Raw genomic sequence first — 16,722 nt, 5'->3', positions numbered from 1 at the left:
TTTGTTTTTTTGGCAAAATAGCCTAAAACTGGATGGAGAATGGGTTGTCCAATCTGATCCAATCTGAATCAGAAAAGGAGTACGGGTGTCAGCATCCCTCAGTGGAAGATGCATTTCATTATTCAGTAGTGAGATATGTTCCCTCTTAGAAGAAAAAGGTAAATTCATTCTAATTCATGGGATGAGTCAGTAGGAGCTAAAAGGCTCCAAAAGGTAGGTGAACTTGAGATGTCACATCAGGAATATGAACTGTTAAGAACTAGGCTCTTAAGGGAGACCAAGACACTAAATAATAGTGGGTCAACCTTGGAAGGGTGAAAGGACTTCTATTTTTAAGATGATGGCCAAAAGATCAAGGAAATAAAGTTTCAGGTTGGTCTTGTGTCCCCTGTCTTTCATATGACAGGCAAAGACAATGCTAGAAAGGTGAAATGAACTCATCTGAGAAGTTCCACCCTGTGCAGTTCCAATTGCCCACTGCAGGTCCTAACAAGAGGACCCAGTAGGACACAATGTTCTTGAGCCACAGCTTTTCTTTGGCTCAGAATGCTGGAAGAGCTATGGCGGCTGCAAACAAGAGGATTCAAACCAGATCCTTCCTAGAAGGAAACAGACGATCTTATGGAAATAAGCTAGGAAACGCTGGTGTAAAACGGTTCCAACTCTACTGGAATACTCCTTGGGTGTTGTGTCTCAGAAAGTTATCACAGCTCCTCACTAAGGCAAGGTATTACACAGAGAGCTCTTCCCCATCATGGGACTTTCCTCATCAGTCCCCTCTGGTTCACAGCATGCATATAAAGCTTCTGCCCAAACAAAATACAATAGCTATCCATACTGAATGGAGATTTTAAAACCTGAAGTTCTTCTAAAGATCTGATAATCTCCCATCAAAACAAATTTATGTTCTGTGCAAGGGAGTGCTTAAATGACCCTTATGTCCACTAAATTACTCCAATCCAGAGAGGAGATCCAGAAAAAAAGTAGGGGACAGGAGGAAAGGAAGCCCTCAACTCCTGCAATGGACTAGCAGGGGAAAAAAGCAGAAAGTTTAAAATCAGGAAAAGGCAACAAAAAAGAAAAAAGATCTGACATTTCAAAGAAACAAACACTAAAAAAATTTTAAAGAATGTTGCCAAAGATGAAAATAAGACTAGAAAGAAGAAAACACTTTTACATATTATAATAAATATTTAAATAAAAGGTTGAAAACTGACAATGCAGAAAGTGAAAGACACAAAGACTAGGATAAAATTAAAATCCACATATATAGGGTGAAATAAGTCACGACCAGAGTGAAAAGAAATTTCCTAAAAAGTATAACATATTAAAAAGATAAAAGGGAAAAAGGAGGTAATGAAGCAGAGCAGGGAGTTCCACGGAGTCCACGGTTAGGTCTCTGCTTTCATTGTCATGACCCTGGGTTTAGTCCTTGTTGGGGAACTAAGATCATGCAAACTTCGAGGCACCACCAAAAAGAGACCAAAAACAAACAACCCCAAACAGAGCAAAACGCAATAATAACTAGAAGTAGTTAAGGAAGAAAAATCTGATGAGAGCTCTTTTGTTAAGGGGAGGGGATGCTTTCTTGGCTTCTGGGGAAGGAATAGCAGAGGCAGACAGCAGAGATGCCTTGGAAGCGTCTCCTTCTACAAGGGCTCATTTCCCTGAGGGCACTTTGAGCACCTGGGAGGAGGTGTGGCTTTCTATGCAAACAAAGCTCATCAGATCCTTCTTCCAGATAGTGAGCACTCCGCCTAATTCTCTTATCAGAGGGTCACTTTTATAGTCATACCTCTATATAGTTCAGAAACAAAATTTGGAAGTAAGATGAAAAGCAAAATCACTAAAAATAATTTATTGCTTAAAAAAATAAATTAACATTTGTAATAGAATACTAAATCATATTTACTCAAATGTATTAACAACAACATAATATACTTTAGTAAACAAGGATTTCCAGTTTATGGTATAATGAAATAAGTCAATTAAACACTTGGTTTAGCTAGGGGCAAACATCAGCCACTACCACCTGATCCCATAAATCCATGCTGCTTCACATTTCAGAGGAAACTGGGGAGAGGGGTCTCTCCGCTCTTCCCATTAGAAACTCACTGAAGAGAAGAGGCTACTGCAGAGTTGAGCTGAGGTAAAAACTCTACTTCCCTTACCTTGGGGGAAGTGAAAGGGATGTGATTACTTCACCAGGTCTACATGGAAGACAATCTGATCAGAAAACAGCCCAGGGTAAGATTTCTCTTGTGGAATATGATGAGCATGGTCAGGTCCTAATTCTTTCTTGAGGTTTGAAAGTCTCTGGTCATGAACCCATATTTGGGGTTGAGGGAGATGCTAATGCTGTGTCCCTGGCCTTCCTCAGATGCCACAGTGGCTCTTGCCCTAAGATGTCCAAAAAGATGGCTCTCCTTTCCTTAGTCATGTTGGCTCAGTATCAAGAGTAGAGGTAGGCAGGTAAGGTCAACTTCTGAAGTGTTGAGTACACGATTTATTCCACAATGGATGCAATAGAAGCTCAATGAGATTGTCAGTACTAGGCAATCATCTTTTTATACCTATGAGATTTCTTGCAAGTCTCTCGGGTTTGGCACAAAAGGTTGAAAAGTACTCTGTTGTTCCTGAAGACAAATACAGTTCCTTCTGTTACAGATTGGCACTCAGGTCCTATCGTTGACCATGTCTTCACACCATCCCCTGTTTCTGGCCTCCATATAGACAGAGGCATTGCACTGCTGCATGGTATATTCCATCTCAATCAGTTGGCGGCATCCAATGCTTAACTTTTCCCTAGGGGAGAAAGAAACGTTATGTGACTACAAGACAGTCAGCCAGATAAATGAAAAAATCTCACTACAAAAAGAGAACACTGGGATTTAGAATATATTATTTGATATTTGAGAGTAACAACGCCTAGAGTGGTTTCTTCAGCTCAGCTGCTCAGTCGTGTCCGACACTTTGCGACCACATGGACTACAGCACACCAGGCCTCCCTGTCCATCACCAACTCCCGAGGTCCACCCAAATTGATGTCCATTGAGTTGGTGATGCTATTCAACCATCTCATCCTCTGTGGTCCCCTTCTCCTCCCACCTTCAATCTTTCCCACCATCAGGGTCCTTTCAAATGAGTCAGTTCTTCGCATCAGGTGGCCAAAGTATTGGAGTTTCAGGTTCAGCATCAGTCCTTCCAATGAACCAAGCAACATGGGAGGATAAACAACTTAGTAATGCAATTCTTAGACAGTCATCATGGAGACGATCTTGGGGATATTACTGAATTCATGAATAAAAGTTTCCAAGGAAGACCTGCTGCCAATAAGAACACTGTGGAGTAGATCACATATTTTTGTTTTATTTGGTTTGGGAGTTAAAGGTCCCAAGACTAGTGGATTCTAAGAGGACACAACTCCAGACAGGAACAGACGCTGGACAGGAAGTTGACAGCTTTGACTTTTTTTTTTTTGACAGCTTGACTCTTAAAAGAGAACTGATAACTTAGCCATTAACAAATGAATACTAGTTAACTACTCTAAACCACAAGTGAGGAAGGAGGTAGTAAATGCCTGATATTTGCCCCAACTACTCACAACTGTATCTAAGATTAAGCTTAGCTGAATCTCAAAAGCTGACAGGAGGCCTATTAACTGTGGGATCACTAAGTCATCAGTTAGAGTACCAACCCATTATACATGGTGTCTAGAGTCCAAATCCCCTGGAAACCCATTTAAATCTGAGAAGCCGTCTGCATAAATTCATGAAGGATACCCAGTATCCAGCACTGCATCAGAAAACAGCAGTTATTTTATTATGAAAGTTACACGGTTATTGGGAAGCCCCCAGTGGCTCAGTGGGTAAACAATCTGCCTGAATGCATAAGACTGAGGAGATGCAGGTTCGATCCCTGGGTTGGGAAGATCCCCTGGAGGAGGAAATGGCAATCCACTCCAGCATTCTTGCCTGAAAAATCCCATGGACAGAGGAGTCTGTCCAAATGGCCACAAAGAGTCAGACACAACTGAGCAACTAAGCAGCATGTACACTGCTATTACTTCTTTGGTTTCTGAGATTGCTCTGAGCCACCTCCAGGGTATTGAGAAGGACTCCTAGCTACCTTTGCACACTACCCCTCCTCCCCCACCCATGGATCCCCACCCATGCAGGGCACAAAGGGAAAAGAAGTGAATCAGAACTGAAGGAATAGGATGAGAGCTAACAGTGGCAGCAAAGTAAATACACTATATTTTTGGAGAGGCCTCACTTCCTGAAAACATGCGGTGAGGCTTTTGACTCTGTTACTCTAGACCTATTTCCTATATTTGGAGTGCTTAAAATCAGTGTTATGTTCTTGCCAGTTCTTTACAACTACTCAGAAAATGATTTTCAGAAGACTCTAAGAAATTCAAAATAGGAGATATGTAAAATGTTTTCCTATAAACTTAAAAATGAAATAAACAAAAAGGGTAGGTCCCTATTTCTGTTCTTGGTTACTTATTCTACATGTGGAAAAAAACTCTTTTAGTAACTAGACTTTTAATGTATTTCGGTGTCTTTTCTTTTTTCTTCTTTCTCTTTTTTCCTCCTCTCAAGAGGTATGCCCTCTTTTCATCCTAGTGGCATTTAGTTTCTTTATTTGTGTGAGTCAGCATTCTGACAATGGATTATCACCTACAGATTTTGCTTCCTGCATCAAGTTGTCATTGCTGCTGAGGAAAGTATCAGATGTTTTTCTAGTATCGACCAAACACACTATCATGTGTGTTTGGCCAATACCAGACTATGATGATAGGAATTTTTGAGTTCCTTTCCCCAATGGATTAGAAGCAGAATAGCAGAATATTAGATACTGCTTACCTTAACACCTTTGCCTACTGTTCTGTAGCATCTCCAATGACTTATCTCACCTTAGCTTTTACCTCTCGCAGATTAGACATTTACAACTGAGAGAAAGCCTATTGCCTATTCTGATATTTCTTAATTGCTAGAAAGTTCTTTCTTTACATTGGGCTTAGAAAAAAATCTACAAGCTGTTTGCCTAAATTAAAACAAAACAAGAAGTTGCTATCCCTGTTTCCTCCAATAGCACAGATACTTTATGTCCCTTACAGGTGGTCCTATTTCTTTGCCAAACTAAACAATCCCAACTCCTAATCCCTTCTGGAACAAAGCTAAAGACTGGAGACTGCTTCTAGTTCTGCAATTCTGTATTGTTCATGAAATTTCTATAGAACTGCCACTGATTTTCTAAATCATCCTATTATGAGTCTGAAACTAACTCTGACCAAATCTCAGATGGGTCAAAATAAGCAGAAATTTGATCACATCAATAAAAAAATAACTGCAGCAGTTATCTGATTCATTTCCATAGCTAATTTTGTCAAAGTGGCATGGCAGTAGTGAATTGAAGTGCCCTACTTCCAGTATTTTTTCCAAAATCCTTTCTAAGTACAAGAAAAAGAGTGCAATGGCCATGTGCTTTACAGCTGTCTTAATGTTTCGGAGCACTTGCAATGTGCATCTCAAGTAAGGGGAAAATGGAATACAATGTAGTGCATGTAACAACAGAATATGAACAGTTTTTGATTCAGAAGGTCTGGGCTAGAGTCTTAGAGTTCGCATTTCTTGCAAGTTCCCAGATGGTGCTAACACTCAGCTCCAGGAACCACACTTCAGAGAACCAGAGCTCTAGGATGATACTACCACAGAGCTGATCCCTGGAGTTCAGAAAGCAGTAATTCCGGAAAGCTCTTGCCATAAGGAAAACAAATTTGTTCCTGATAACTCGTGCCGTAGGCGGCATATTATTTGGATATACCAGGTACTTGAAGGAGCTGATGTCACAAACCAATGTGCATTTCACAAAGGAAAAATGACCTTAGAGACTTGTCTTGTGAACATGCCAGAACATTCTGTCAAGAATTTATAGGTCAAGCAAAGTGAATTAAACACTATTCCTAACTCATTTTTCATATATGTATCAATAGAGGATACCACACAAGATATTTATTTAGTAATTTATTTGATAATCTTATTAATTTACCATCCTGGATTTTCTGAGCAAACTCCTCATCTGCTCAGGGTAAGTAGTACTCAGACCCCACTGGCAAGAGCAAAAGCTAGGCCAAAGAATCTACAAACTACAGAAGAGAGAAAACACTAACTGATGTACACACAGAAACACCAAGGTTCTGCTGTGTCATGGAATTCAAATTCTGGTCCAAGCCACTTTCAATATGAAACTTTAATTACCTGCCTTATCAGAACCTATAAAATAGTTTTCTTCTTGAGCTACTTAATTTCTTCCCTATTGCAATACATTTGCCGTTAGACACATCAACAGCCTCTTCCTTCACAAATAACACGTCACAAATCAAAAACAAAGATTAGCAAAGTCAGACAATCTAAGTAATTGTTTTTCTTAATATAGTGAAGTTAAATTAAATCATTCTTCCGTTTTCACTTCTGAGTCACAGGGAAGCTTGCTACCTCTTATCTATTGCATTTGGCTCTGTGTCTAGTATGAATTACTTAAACAAAAAGAACCTCTGTCTTCCGGCAACTTACTTGAAAACTGTGAGCTGTGGAGTATACCAGAGGTTCATATGGGCGGTACCATTCACTGAAAATATAGCAAATAATTTCAAAAAAACAACAGAGTAACAAATCTAAAAGCTATTAACTTTAAAAGTCCATTGAACAGCAACTGCCATTTTCCAATGCATTCAAGATATTAGACATATTGGATTTCTCTTTAAAATCATCCTTTCAGATATAAGAGGGAGCTTATTAATTAATATCATAGCTCAAATTCTTGGTATCGTAAGTGCAAAGAAAACAAAGAGAAAAATAGGTACTACTAGTTTAACTTTGAACATTTAAGTTTGACATTTGTATCCTTCACCTCTCCAAAACAAAATATACCAAAAAAAAACTTCACATTTAAATAGTAAGCTGAAGTCAAAATAATCTTAGACATTTTAATGGAACCACCCTGCAAGGGACTCTGCCCTCCAAGTTATATATGGAGCTTTATACACCTTCAAAAATATCGCCAAGACTGGAAGACATTATATTTTTGATCCAAATCTCAAGTATACAAACCTTTAAATGCATATTATCTGTAATGATCTATAACTAAGAGTTGTCGATTGTTGTTTAGCTGCTGAGTCATGTCTGACTCTTTTGTGATCCCATGGACTGTAGCCCACCAGGCTCCTCTGTCCATGGAATTCTCCAGGCAGTAGTCTGCCATTTCCTTCTCCAGGGGATTTTCCCGACCTGGGGATCAAACCCATGTCTCCTACAATGGCTGATGGATTCTTTACCACTGAGCCACCACGGAAGCCCATAAATAAGAACAAAACTGATTAATTGGTAGTCTGAAGATTAGGGTAAAAAATCATTTTCATTCTCAGCTATAACAGATGATGCATGCCTAACTGGCTTCAGATTTTCTTAGAAAACTTACTTTAATCTAGTGAATGAGTGTATTTTCATAGTTATGCTGCCATACATTTTTGTATGACTATCAGTTCTAGGGTCTTGATATCATCAAACATATTTATCAATCTAGAGTTTTACCAGTAGAACCACCTTGATAGTTAACTTTGTCATTGTGTCCACTCATACAATTCTGTAGCTACACAAATATATCTGTAAATTATAAATGGCAAATAAACTGGTAAGTGATACCATAGCATATTACACAGCAGTGAGAATACAGTCAGTTCTGCTATAGCTCTTGTTTTGAACACAGTTTATTGTAACAGCACTGATACATTAAAGAACAATTTGAGCACAACAAAAATTTCCTATTTTCTTATATACGATTTCATTAGTGGAAAATGCCAGATGAACAGAGAAAACTGTACACAGCTTATTTAAATGAATAAATATTACAAATTTCTCAATTCTAATTTCTATAGATAGATAAAACCCACATAAGCAAAAGCTCTTAGGGCTGAGTCTTCAATATTTTTGAAAAATATAAAGAAGCCTTGACGTCCCTAAACTTGAGAATTTACTTTAAAAATTAAATTTGCTATGTGCATACATATATACATAATTTTTTTATATGTATGAACTATTTCACATTTATAAAGGCTAAAAAAAAGATCATAGTATAGTGAAGACATAAAAAGAACCATTCACCACCACCAAGCAGTGCTATACTAATATATCTACATACACATATATATGACTATACATACATATATGACTTACCGATACTCAGCCTGTGAAACGCAATCATAAAGTTCCTGGGCAGTAAATTTGACATTTTTATTTACCTGAAAAGAATCAAGATATAGCTATTAAAAATACATATTAAGTCAAATGAAAGGTGAGAGCACAATTAGAATGGTCCATATTCTGAAGGAGGAGAATGTCAAGTTTTTAGCTTTTGCATAAAAAGGACTAAATAATGACAATTAGAAGTTCAGTGAACATAACACTTAACACTGAACTATGTGTAAAAATATTAGTCCTATTGTTACAACTTAATTAACAGAACCAGAAGAAGTGAGATGGTCCTGGGATTTGTGGGACTCCCAACAAAGCAGATGATCACTTTAGGAATCAAACAGACAGGAAAAAAATGTGTATAATACATGCAACATCAAATTCTACTATTACTGGTTATCAGCAGATTTTATGCATCAATTAGCCTAGTCCTAATATACTTATTCAATATTTATTTTCTGGGAAAAGTAAATAAATTGTTAACATTTAATACCTATACCTAAAGGACTAAAGTAGATTTGGGTCATACAGGTAGACTGTTGTAAGCAGAATCAGCCACATCTTGTTTATTTCATTAACATTAGAAATAATTCAAAAAAAAAAAAAAAAGAAATAATTCAAGCTGAAAGAAAAAGTTAAGTAGTCAACTCTAACAACATTTGAATACTATGGTTGACCCTTCTGAAAGTTATTACTGAATAACTTTAAACAATAAGGTAATAAACTGTGTGGAAAACTCTGTTTTGGGAAATGGATGATTTATAGACACTTTCTAAAGAAATGTGTTTTTCCGACTATCAATGTCTACGTATTTAAACAAATGTTTAAGTTTATAAATATCTATTATAATTCACAATTTATAATACTATAAAAATAAAAGTCCTTCATCATACAAAAACTTTTTGTGGCACATGTGGAGAACACAGTGAAGGTATCCTGTACTTCTTGAAACTTACCACTGATTTAGGCAATATTTTACTTATGCTGCAAGGAAGAATCTGGAAATCTGTAGAAGGAATTTCTTTTAATAAGATTACTCAAGGGGGGCTTCCCAGGTGGCACCAGTGGTAAAGAACCCGCCTGCCAATGCAGGAGACGTAAGAGACAGGTGTTCAATCCCTGGAGAAGGAAATGGCTACGCACTCCAGTGTTCTTGCCTGGAAAATCCCATGGACAGAGGAGCCTGGTGGGGGGCTACAGTTCATAGGGTCGCAGAATCAGACACACAACTGAAGCGACTTAGCCCTTAGCCCCGGATTACTGAAGAAATAACATACTGTCTAACTTTTTAGAAATTCTGAATTAATGAAGGGAAACTAAATGAAACTATCATCTATTCACTTTACTTTTAAAAATACTTATGCTATTATTAGCATATACATTTTTGATGAGGAAAAATGTTCCTATATTGACTTAATTAACACTACTTTAAAGATTTATATCATGAAAGTCTCCTGGAGAGTTTAGGGCATTGCTTATTTGCAAGTTCCACGAGCTTCTTTCAGTATTTTCATAACAAATTCAACATATCTGTATAGAAAATGTTCCATTCACTAAACATACAGTTGTTTTTTTTTAAACATACAGTTTTTAAATATAAATTTGAAATATATATAATCCTCAATTTTTGCTGAAAATTAGGATTATGTTTATATACAGTTCAATGTTATTTAATTATACATAATATTTACTATTATATTTAATGATTTAAGAAAGTGGTGTATGATTTATCATGATTAACTTTTAGGTACTTTATAATTTTTACTAAAATAATCATCTAAAAATGTTTTAAGATATACACTTAGAGTTAACCTATCAACCAGTCTGATTCCTATTTTTCTACATGTTCTGCCCTGATGATCTCCAGGGCCTTTGATATTTTCACTATTGCCCCAACATGCTGGGACCTACAAATGTATCCAGACTTAGGCCAGCAAATGTCAACAGCCAACACTGCAGATCTTTGATCATAAGATAAAAGGAATACTCTATTCTCTATCAACTGTTGAGAAAAATCAGCTAAAGAACTGATTTTGAACTTGACATAATATAAATACAAAGAAGTTCTTGAAGCCATTAGCAGATTTTAGGGGAAAAAAAAAAACTATCTGATTTATCTGTAGTTTTGAAAACAATCACCCACATCTATTCAAACCCTTATCCCAGAACATGGCTGGGGTGATGTGACTCCAGGTTATAGTAGATGACTTCTAAAGTAGGCAGTGAACCTACTAATAAAGGAAAACTAAAACACAGATTCATGACATACATCACAGGTTCTAGCCTGAAATATATCATTTCACTATCTTCATTAGTTTTGATACAAGATATTTTAAATTAGTCATATTAGGATGTTTCAAATTACACTATTAAGTATCATTTCTGTGCTTAAGTGCACAATTTTAATTCCCAGAAAACAAATAACTAAAAGATACCCCATGTCAGTAAACATCAAGAATTATGATTGTAAAATGGAATTGGTATCATTAATTCTTAGTTGTAACTTATTAACAGTGAGTGCCAAATATGAGAAATGGTCATATTATTCTTAATTCTTAAGAAATCAAGATCAGGAAGCAAAGGTAAGTATAATAACAGCCAAACACCTTAAAAAATTTAGATTGTCCCTATCACTGTTTATGAGAAAAATACATCCAATGTAATAATTGCTTTTGGGGATGAAGTTCTGCTAATAGAAATAACTTTAAAAATCTGGGACTCAGATCCACATATTCTTATAAATAACAAATTGGGTATTTTCTCCCAATGCTCTCAGCAATATAAAGTACTAAACCCCCAAAAGACCTATACATCAGATTTTTCCAGGATATAGGATTTTAAAATTGTCCCACTGTTTCTCCAAATAAATTTCTATTGGATTGAAATTCAGAAAGTATGATGAAATAATTATTTCATCAAATCATCTCAAAAGAGGAAATTATCTTAATAATCACATAAACATGGTTATACAGCATTAAGAACTTTGGTGTGGGAGAAGACTCTTGAGAGTCCCTTGGACTGCAAGAAGATCCAACCAGTCAATCCTAAAGGAAACCAGTCCTGAATATTCATTGAAAGGACTGATGCTGGAAACTCAAACTCCAATACTTTGGCCACCTGATGTGAAGAACTGACTCCTTGGAAAAGACCCTGATGCTAGAAAAGGTTGAAGGCAGGAGGAGAAGGGGACGACAGAGGATGGGATGGTTGGATGGCATCACCGACTTGATGGACATGAGTTTGAGTTAAGCTCCGGGAGTTGATGACGGATGGCAAAGCCTAGCCTGCTGCAGTCCATGGGGCTGCAGAGATGGACACAACTGAGCAACTGAACTGAACTGAACATATTAAGGGTAACTTTTAAAAGGTACATATAAACACCATTTGTTCCTTAAATAAGAAAAGTAACACTTACTGAACACTCACTTTGTGCCTCTTACTGTTTGGAGCACTTTACACATATTAAGTTATTTAGTCTTATTTAAAGAATAGCTGTAATTTACCTACTTATGTTACTCCCATTTTACAGATGAGGCAACTGAGACAAGGAGAATAAGATAACTCTTCTAAGATTACACACCTAACTGGAGGCAGAACCAACATCTGAACATGACTAGTTTGATTTCAGAGTCTGTGTTCTTCAACACTAGGTTCTTAATATAAGATGTGGCATAAAAAAGTTAAAGAGGTCTTCCCTGGTGGCCCAGTGGTTAAGAATCCACCTGCCAATGCAGGGTACACAGGTTTGATCCCTGCTCCAGGAAGATTCCACATGCCTCGGAGCAACTAAGCCCATGAGCCTCAACTACTGAGCCTGTGCGCTACAGCCCACACTCTGTAATAAGCGAAGCCATCACGATGAGAAGCCTGTGCACCACAACTAGAGAAAGCCCTTGCACATCAACAAAGATCCAGCAGAGCCAAACCAAAAATTTTTTTTGAAATTAAAAAAAAAAAAAGTTGAAGAGCTAATCAGGAATAAAAGCAAAGAAATACATATAAAGATGTTCAACTTCACAAGAAAAGGGACACCTGAATATATGTCATATTCCTATATTTAGAGCATTTTAAACTTAAACACCACACACCCTCAAAAAGAAAGAATATATGGGCACATGGGCAAAGAACTTTAGACAAACAAAAGAAGATCAACAGAATACCTGCCTTGGATCAACAAGGATAAGAAAAGCATGCAGATTAATTTACAAAATACACTGGAGCCTGATCAGAGCTTTAATTCCAGGGTCTCTGCTGCTGCTATGGAGAAAACTAAATTATAGCTTTCCTTTGCAGTAATCAGTGGTGCTCAACCGGAGGTGGCTCTTCCTCCCTAGAGGCCCTCTGGGTGTAAGAGTTGGGTGCGGTGGGAGGGTATTTCTGGTTGTCACAATGACTGAGAGAGTACTGGCATTAGTATCTGAGGGTCAGAGATGTTGAAGCATCCTGCAACGTTCCACACAATGAAGAAATGACCTATCCAGCATACCAACAGCGTCCCTGATGGGAAACAATTCCATGTTGTATTAGTATAGGTCTCTACCACATGTGCTTACTTAAGAGAATGAAAGACAATGAATGTCTTGGCAAATTTTGGTGGCATTTAAGAACTTAAAGTAAACAGCAATTAAATAGCATTCCAGTTTAGAACACCTCTGTTTGTTTATAGTAAAACTTGATTGTAATGGAAATATGATAAACATTTAAAAATATTTCTCCTACCTCATACTTGATTAGGAAGTTATAGAGGGTCTCAATATCCTGATAATTACTGTTGGGGGCCAAAATCCTAAAAAATAAAATAAAAACAAAGAGGGGGAATGAATTGATTTAAGAAAAAAACAAAACAATACCCTGAACTTTTCTCCCAAAACATATTCATACTGAGAGATACTTTATTCTCAGTATGTATAATAAGCTTATTACAATGTTTACAACCTTTTTTGGGTTTAATTTATCAACTGAAGTTATAAAACCATGTGCTTACTTCAACAAATATCAATTATCAGTTGATATGGAATATCAATTTATTAAAATATTTTTATTTACTTATATTAATATGTCATTAATTAATCAACTATTAGCATTCTTATATGAAATTACAGTTCACATTTTGAGTTACAATGATACAGATTTTTCAAAAGTTAGATGGAAATGCGAAGTATATTTACACTCCTTATTTTTTAAGCAGCAGATAAAGATTTCCCACAAAAATGTGTAACCAATGCAAATGGACAAGTGATATAAACTATCATACACATTAGAAAGTACTAATAAAGATTATGTGACTAAATTCAAATAACACTGTTTGAACTAACTGCCTAGAAGTCTCTGAAAAAGCATCAGTAATCAGACTCTGTCAGTCACTGGAAATAACACTTACTCATAAAAATAACATAAAAACATAACAAAATGGAAACAAGGAAGAAATAAAGAAGGAAATGGAAGAACATGTTTATCCTTCTAGCAGTAAGTATTCTCATTTTTTTATACTAAGTACTTTTTAATTCTTTCAAGATGAATCTTTTCTTTTAAAAAAGAAAAGGGAAAAAAAAAGGAAAAAAAGAAAAAAGAAAAGGAAAGCAGTCCTCATATTACGATAAAGTGGTTAAAAACAATGTCTACCTGGGGATCTGTGTTTTTGAGTGAGTTCTGTGTGACTTATTTTCCTTATCTGTTAAACAAGGTAAGTAGTAGTCTTTACTTCATAGGATCACAGAATTAAACAAGTTGCTATAAGTAAAGTCTTGATGACAGTGTCTGATAAAACAGCAAGCACTATATATTGGTATACATAAAACAGTACAATGACAACTATTATCATCATCTAATGTCTAATAGTTTCAAGTCACAGAATAAGTGCATGATTTAACTAATGAGAAATCAAGCCACCCCAGTTAATTCTTAAATTTCAAGTGCCTTTTAATTACAACAATGTCTCTAGGTCCTCACATCCTTGCCAATGCTTGATGTTGTCAAATATTAGTTAACTGATCTCTATAACATCTTAATTAGATCTTTAAAAAAGTTGGCCCTTATTAGACTTGCAAGATAGCTTTCATAAAATAATTTTTCAGGACATAGTAAAATTTTTAAATGGATCATTCTCCTTTGGAGAAGACACATACCAAATATCTTTAAGAACATATAAAAGTCTTCCTAAAAATAAGTTTCATGGAAAAAGTTACTGTCCCAACAAGTAATTTTAAAATATAAATAATATCAAAACCCAAAACAAAGAAAAAGCAGACAATAAATACATTGGAAAGGGTCCATAAGTACTTTGTTTTTTAAAATGAGAACAAAGCTATATAGATAAGTTAAACCAATGTTTTAAAAAGCAATGGAAAAAATAATCCGTTCCAATTTTGTAACCTAGTGTAAACAAACAATCAGCAATGTGGAATAATTTACACCCATTCTTTTTTATAACTTTGGAAATAATCCAAACTGTCCATAAAAGAGGGTTAAAAAAATAAATGAAACAAGATGTTTTATAAAAGAGTCTTATAAATTTCAAGCTTATATTACAAAAGAAAGTATGCTCTTTGCCAGAAAATAAAGTAAACATTTCTCCGTCCTGAAATATTTCACAAAAAAATTAGTTTTGGTAAATCAGTTATTTATCTATAGCAACAAAGCATAGCCACAGCATGAAATAAAGAAAATTAATTACATCATCTGAGTTTGCCAATTAGCAAAAAACTGAAAAAAACTGTCAACTCCTAGCATGGTTTTATTTTTTAACAGTTTTACTGAGGTACAGTTTACATACCATAAAATTCACTCACTTTAACAATTCAATGATTTTATAAATAAATTTACTGAAATGTACAATGATCTACATTGTACAAACTTAAATACTCGACTATTTGACAAAATATTACAGAATTACCTTCTAACGAGGAAAGGGTTAACTAGGATGTCAGCATCATTCACAGATATATTATTGATATAATCAGAATAAAATCATACACGCTATTTTTAAAAACAAGGATATATGTTGTAGGATTTGTTATGAAACCTACTACTCTTAAATGCTACTCTTAAAAAATGTTCTGAGGTAAACTGAGCCCCAAATTGAGTAGATAATTTTTACTAAAATATACTCAATTAGGGCTTTTAGACTTTAATAAGGCCAATGAACTCTGAGTTTATGAGAATGGAATTTGGCCTGGTATAAACAAAAACTGCCAACTTTTACTAACTGCAAGTACAGTTTGTTGAAAATACACAAAAAATGAAATGGAGAAAAATGGTTTATGGACTTTCATGCCTTAAGTAATTCCCCACACAAAAATTCTTGAGAGGTCAGCCTTCTCTATAGCTTTCTTGTTTGTTTTTAAAAAATACCAGCATGAAGACAAAAGAGTCTTAGAATGAAAGTCCTAAAACTACCCTTCAATGGCAACATTTAAAAAGAATAATAGAAAGAATGAGCCCCTAGAGAAAGTGGCCATTATTTTTTTATAAATATATCTACATGTTTTTTTAAGAGAAATTCCTAACAATCAATAAATACATATCAAATGTATACTATACCCTCAAATGTATATGATACTAAGAGCTATGGGATATAAAAAAATTAGAAGACATGGCTGCCTATCCTCAAGTTGTTATAATCACGAAATTTTACTTTAGAATTTTGGAATCAGAATTGGGGTACCGACTGACGCAGGATTTAATCTGCAGCTCAAAGATTATTTACAAACCAAGTTAATCACATTACCTACTTTTCTGTACCCCAGCTCCTCATCTGTGAAATGAGGAGAACACAGCATTTACTAAATAAGGTGATTATATGAAGCAAATAAAATAATGTGTCTAAAATTAAAATGTTTAGCAGAAATCCTGGCACATGTAAATAAATATTACCTGCTATGAAAACCAGTTTTCAGATGTAGAAACCAAGGTTTAGGGTTGTAAAACACTTGCCCAAGATTACACAGTGGTGGTAGGTACCTAAATCTCTGTTAGTTTGACTCTGGACCCCATGTTTTTATTCACTAATACAAAAGGATAACCCTTAAAACTTCTTGGATTACGTGATTTTATGAAATCAAATGAAATAGTCTTTTAAAATCGCCACCCGGTTAATTTGCCTTTTATCAAATGCTTCTGGCAAACTATTTTGTGTACATTCCAACACTAAATCTTTGAAGTTGTTAGATCTTTCTCAAAGCCACAAAGGAAGTCAGTAGCAGAACCAACATTCACTAGAAGTTCTAACTCTTAACCACATAAGCACTTTGAGTTCTCTATCGATGAACAATTAACATTAAGTAAGCAGCATGTTAATCTGAAACAAACTTCATTTCCATCTCATCCAATATTAGATAAATATCTATCCATCTTGTTAAAGAAAAAAGAGTATGCCACTCAAAAATTTTAAAAAGTTAATAAAATAATCTGACTAAAATTAAAAATCAAATAATGTATTAAAATGGACTAATTTTTAAATAAGGATTTT

At 35.3% G+C, this 16,722-nt stretch overlaps 1 protein-coding gene across 4 annotated transcripts in view; it reads right to left on the bottom strand.

Moving 5' to 3' along the window:
- Positions 1–1,843: 1,843 nt before the first annotated feature.
- Positions 1,844–16,722, bottom strand: part of SWT1 (SWT1 RNA endoribonuclease homolog) — a 95,168-nt gene continuing 80,289 nt past the window's right edge. For 3 of the 4 annotated variants that reach the window (XM_043923357.1, XM_043923360.1, XM_043923358.1), the window contains 3 exons: positions 12,975–13,041; positions 8,238–8,302; positions 1,844–2,805 (listed from right to left, as the gene is read on the bottom strand). In XM_043923357.1, coding sequence (XP_043779292.1) covers positions 2,676–2,805; positions 8,238–8,302; positions 12,975–13,041 — 262 coding nt within the window. In that variant the 3' untranslated portion in view covers positions 1,844–2,675. Of the gene's footprint in view, positions 2,806–6,578; positions 6,634–8,237; positions 8,303–12,974; positions 13,042–16,722 lie in introns of all 4 variants that reach the window. The other variant, XM_043923359.1, reaches the window with a different exon arrangement.

This window comes from Cervus elaphus, chromosome 14, assembly GCF_910594005.1.
Source record: "Cervus elaphus chromosome 14, mCerEla1.1, whole genome shotgun sequence".
Classification (NCBI taxonomy): domain Eukaryota; kingdom Metazoa; phylum Chordata; class Mammalia; order Artiodactyla; family Cervidae; genus Cervus; species Cervus elaphus.
This window is presented reverse-complemented; position numbering and strand designations above follow the sequence as displayed.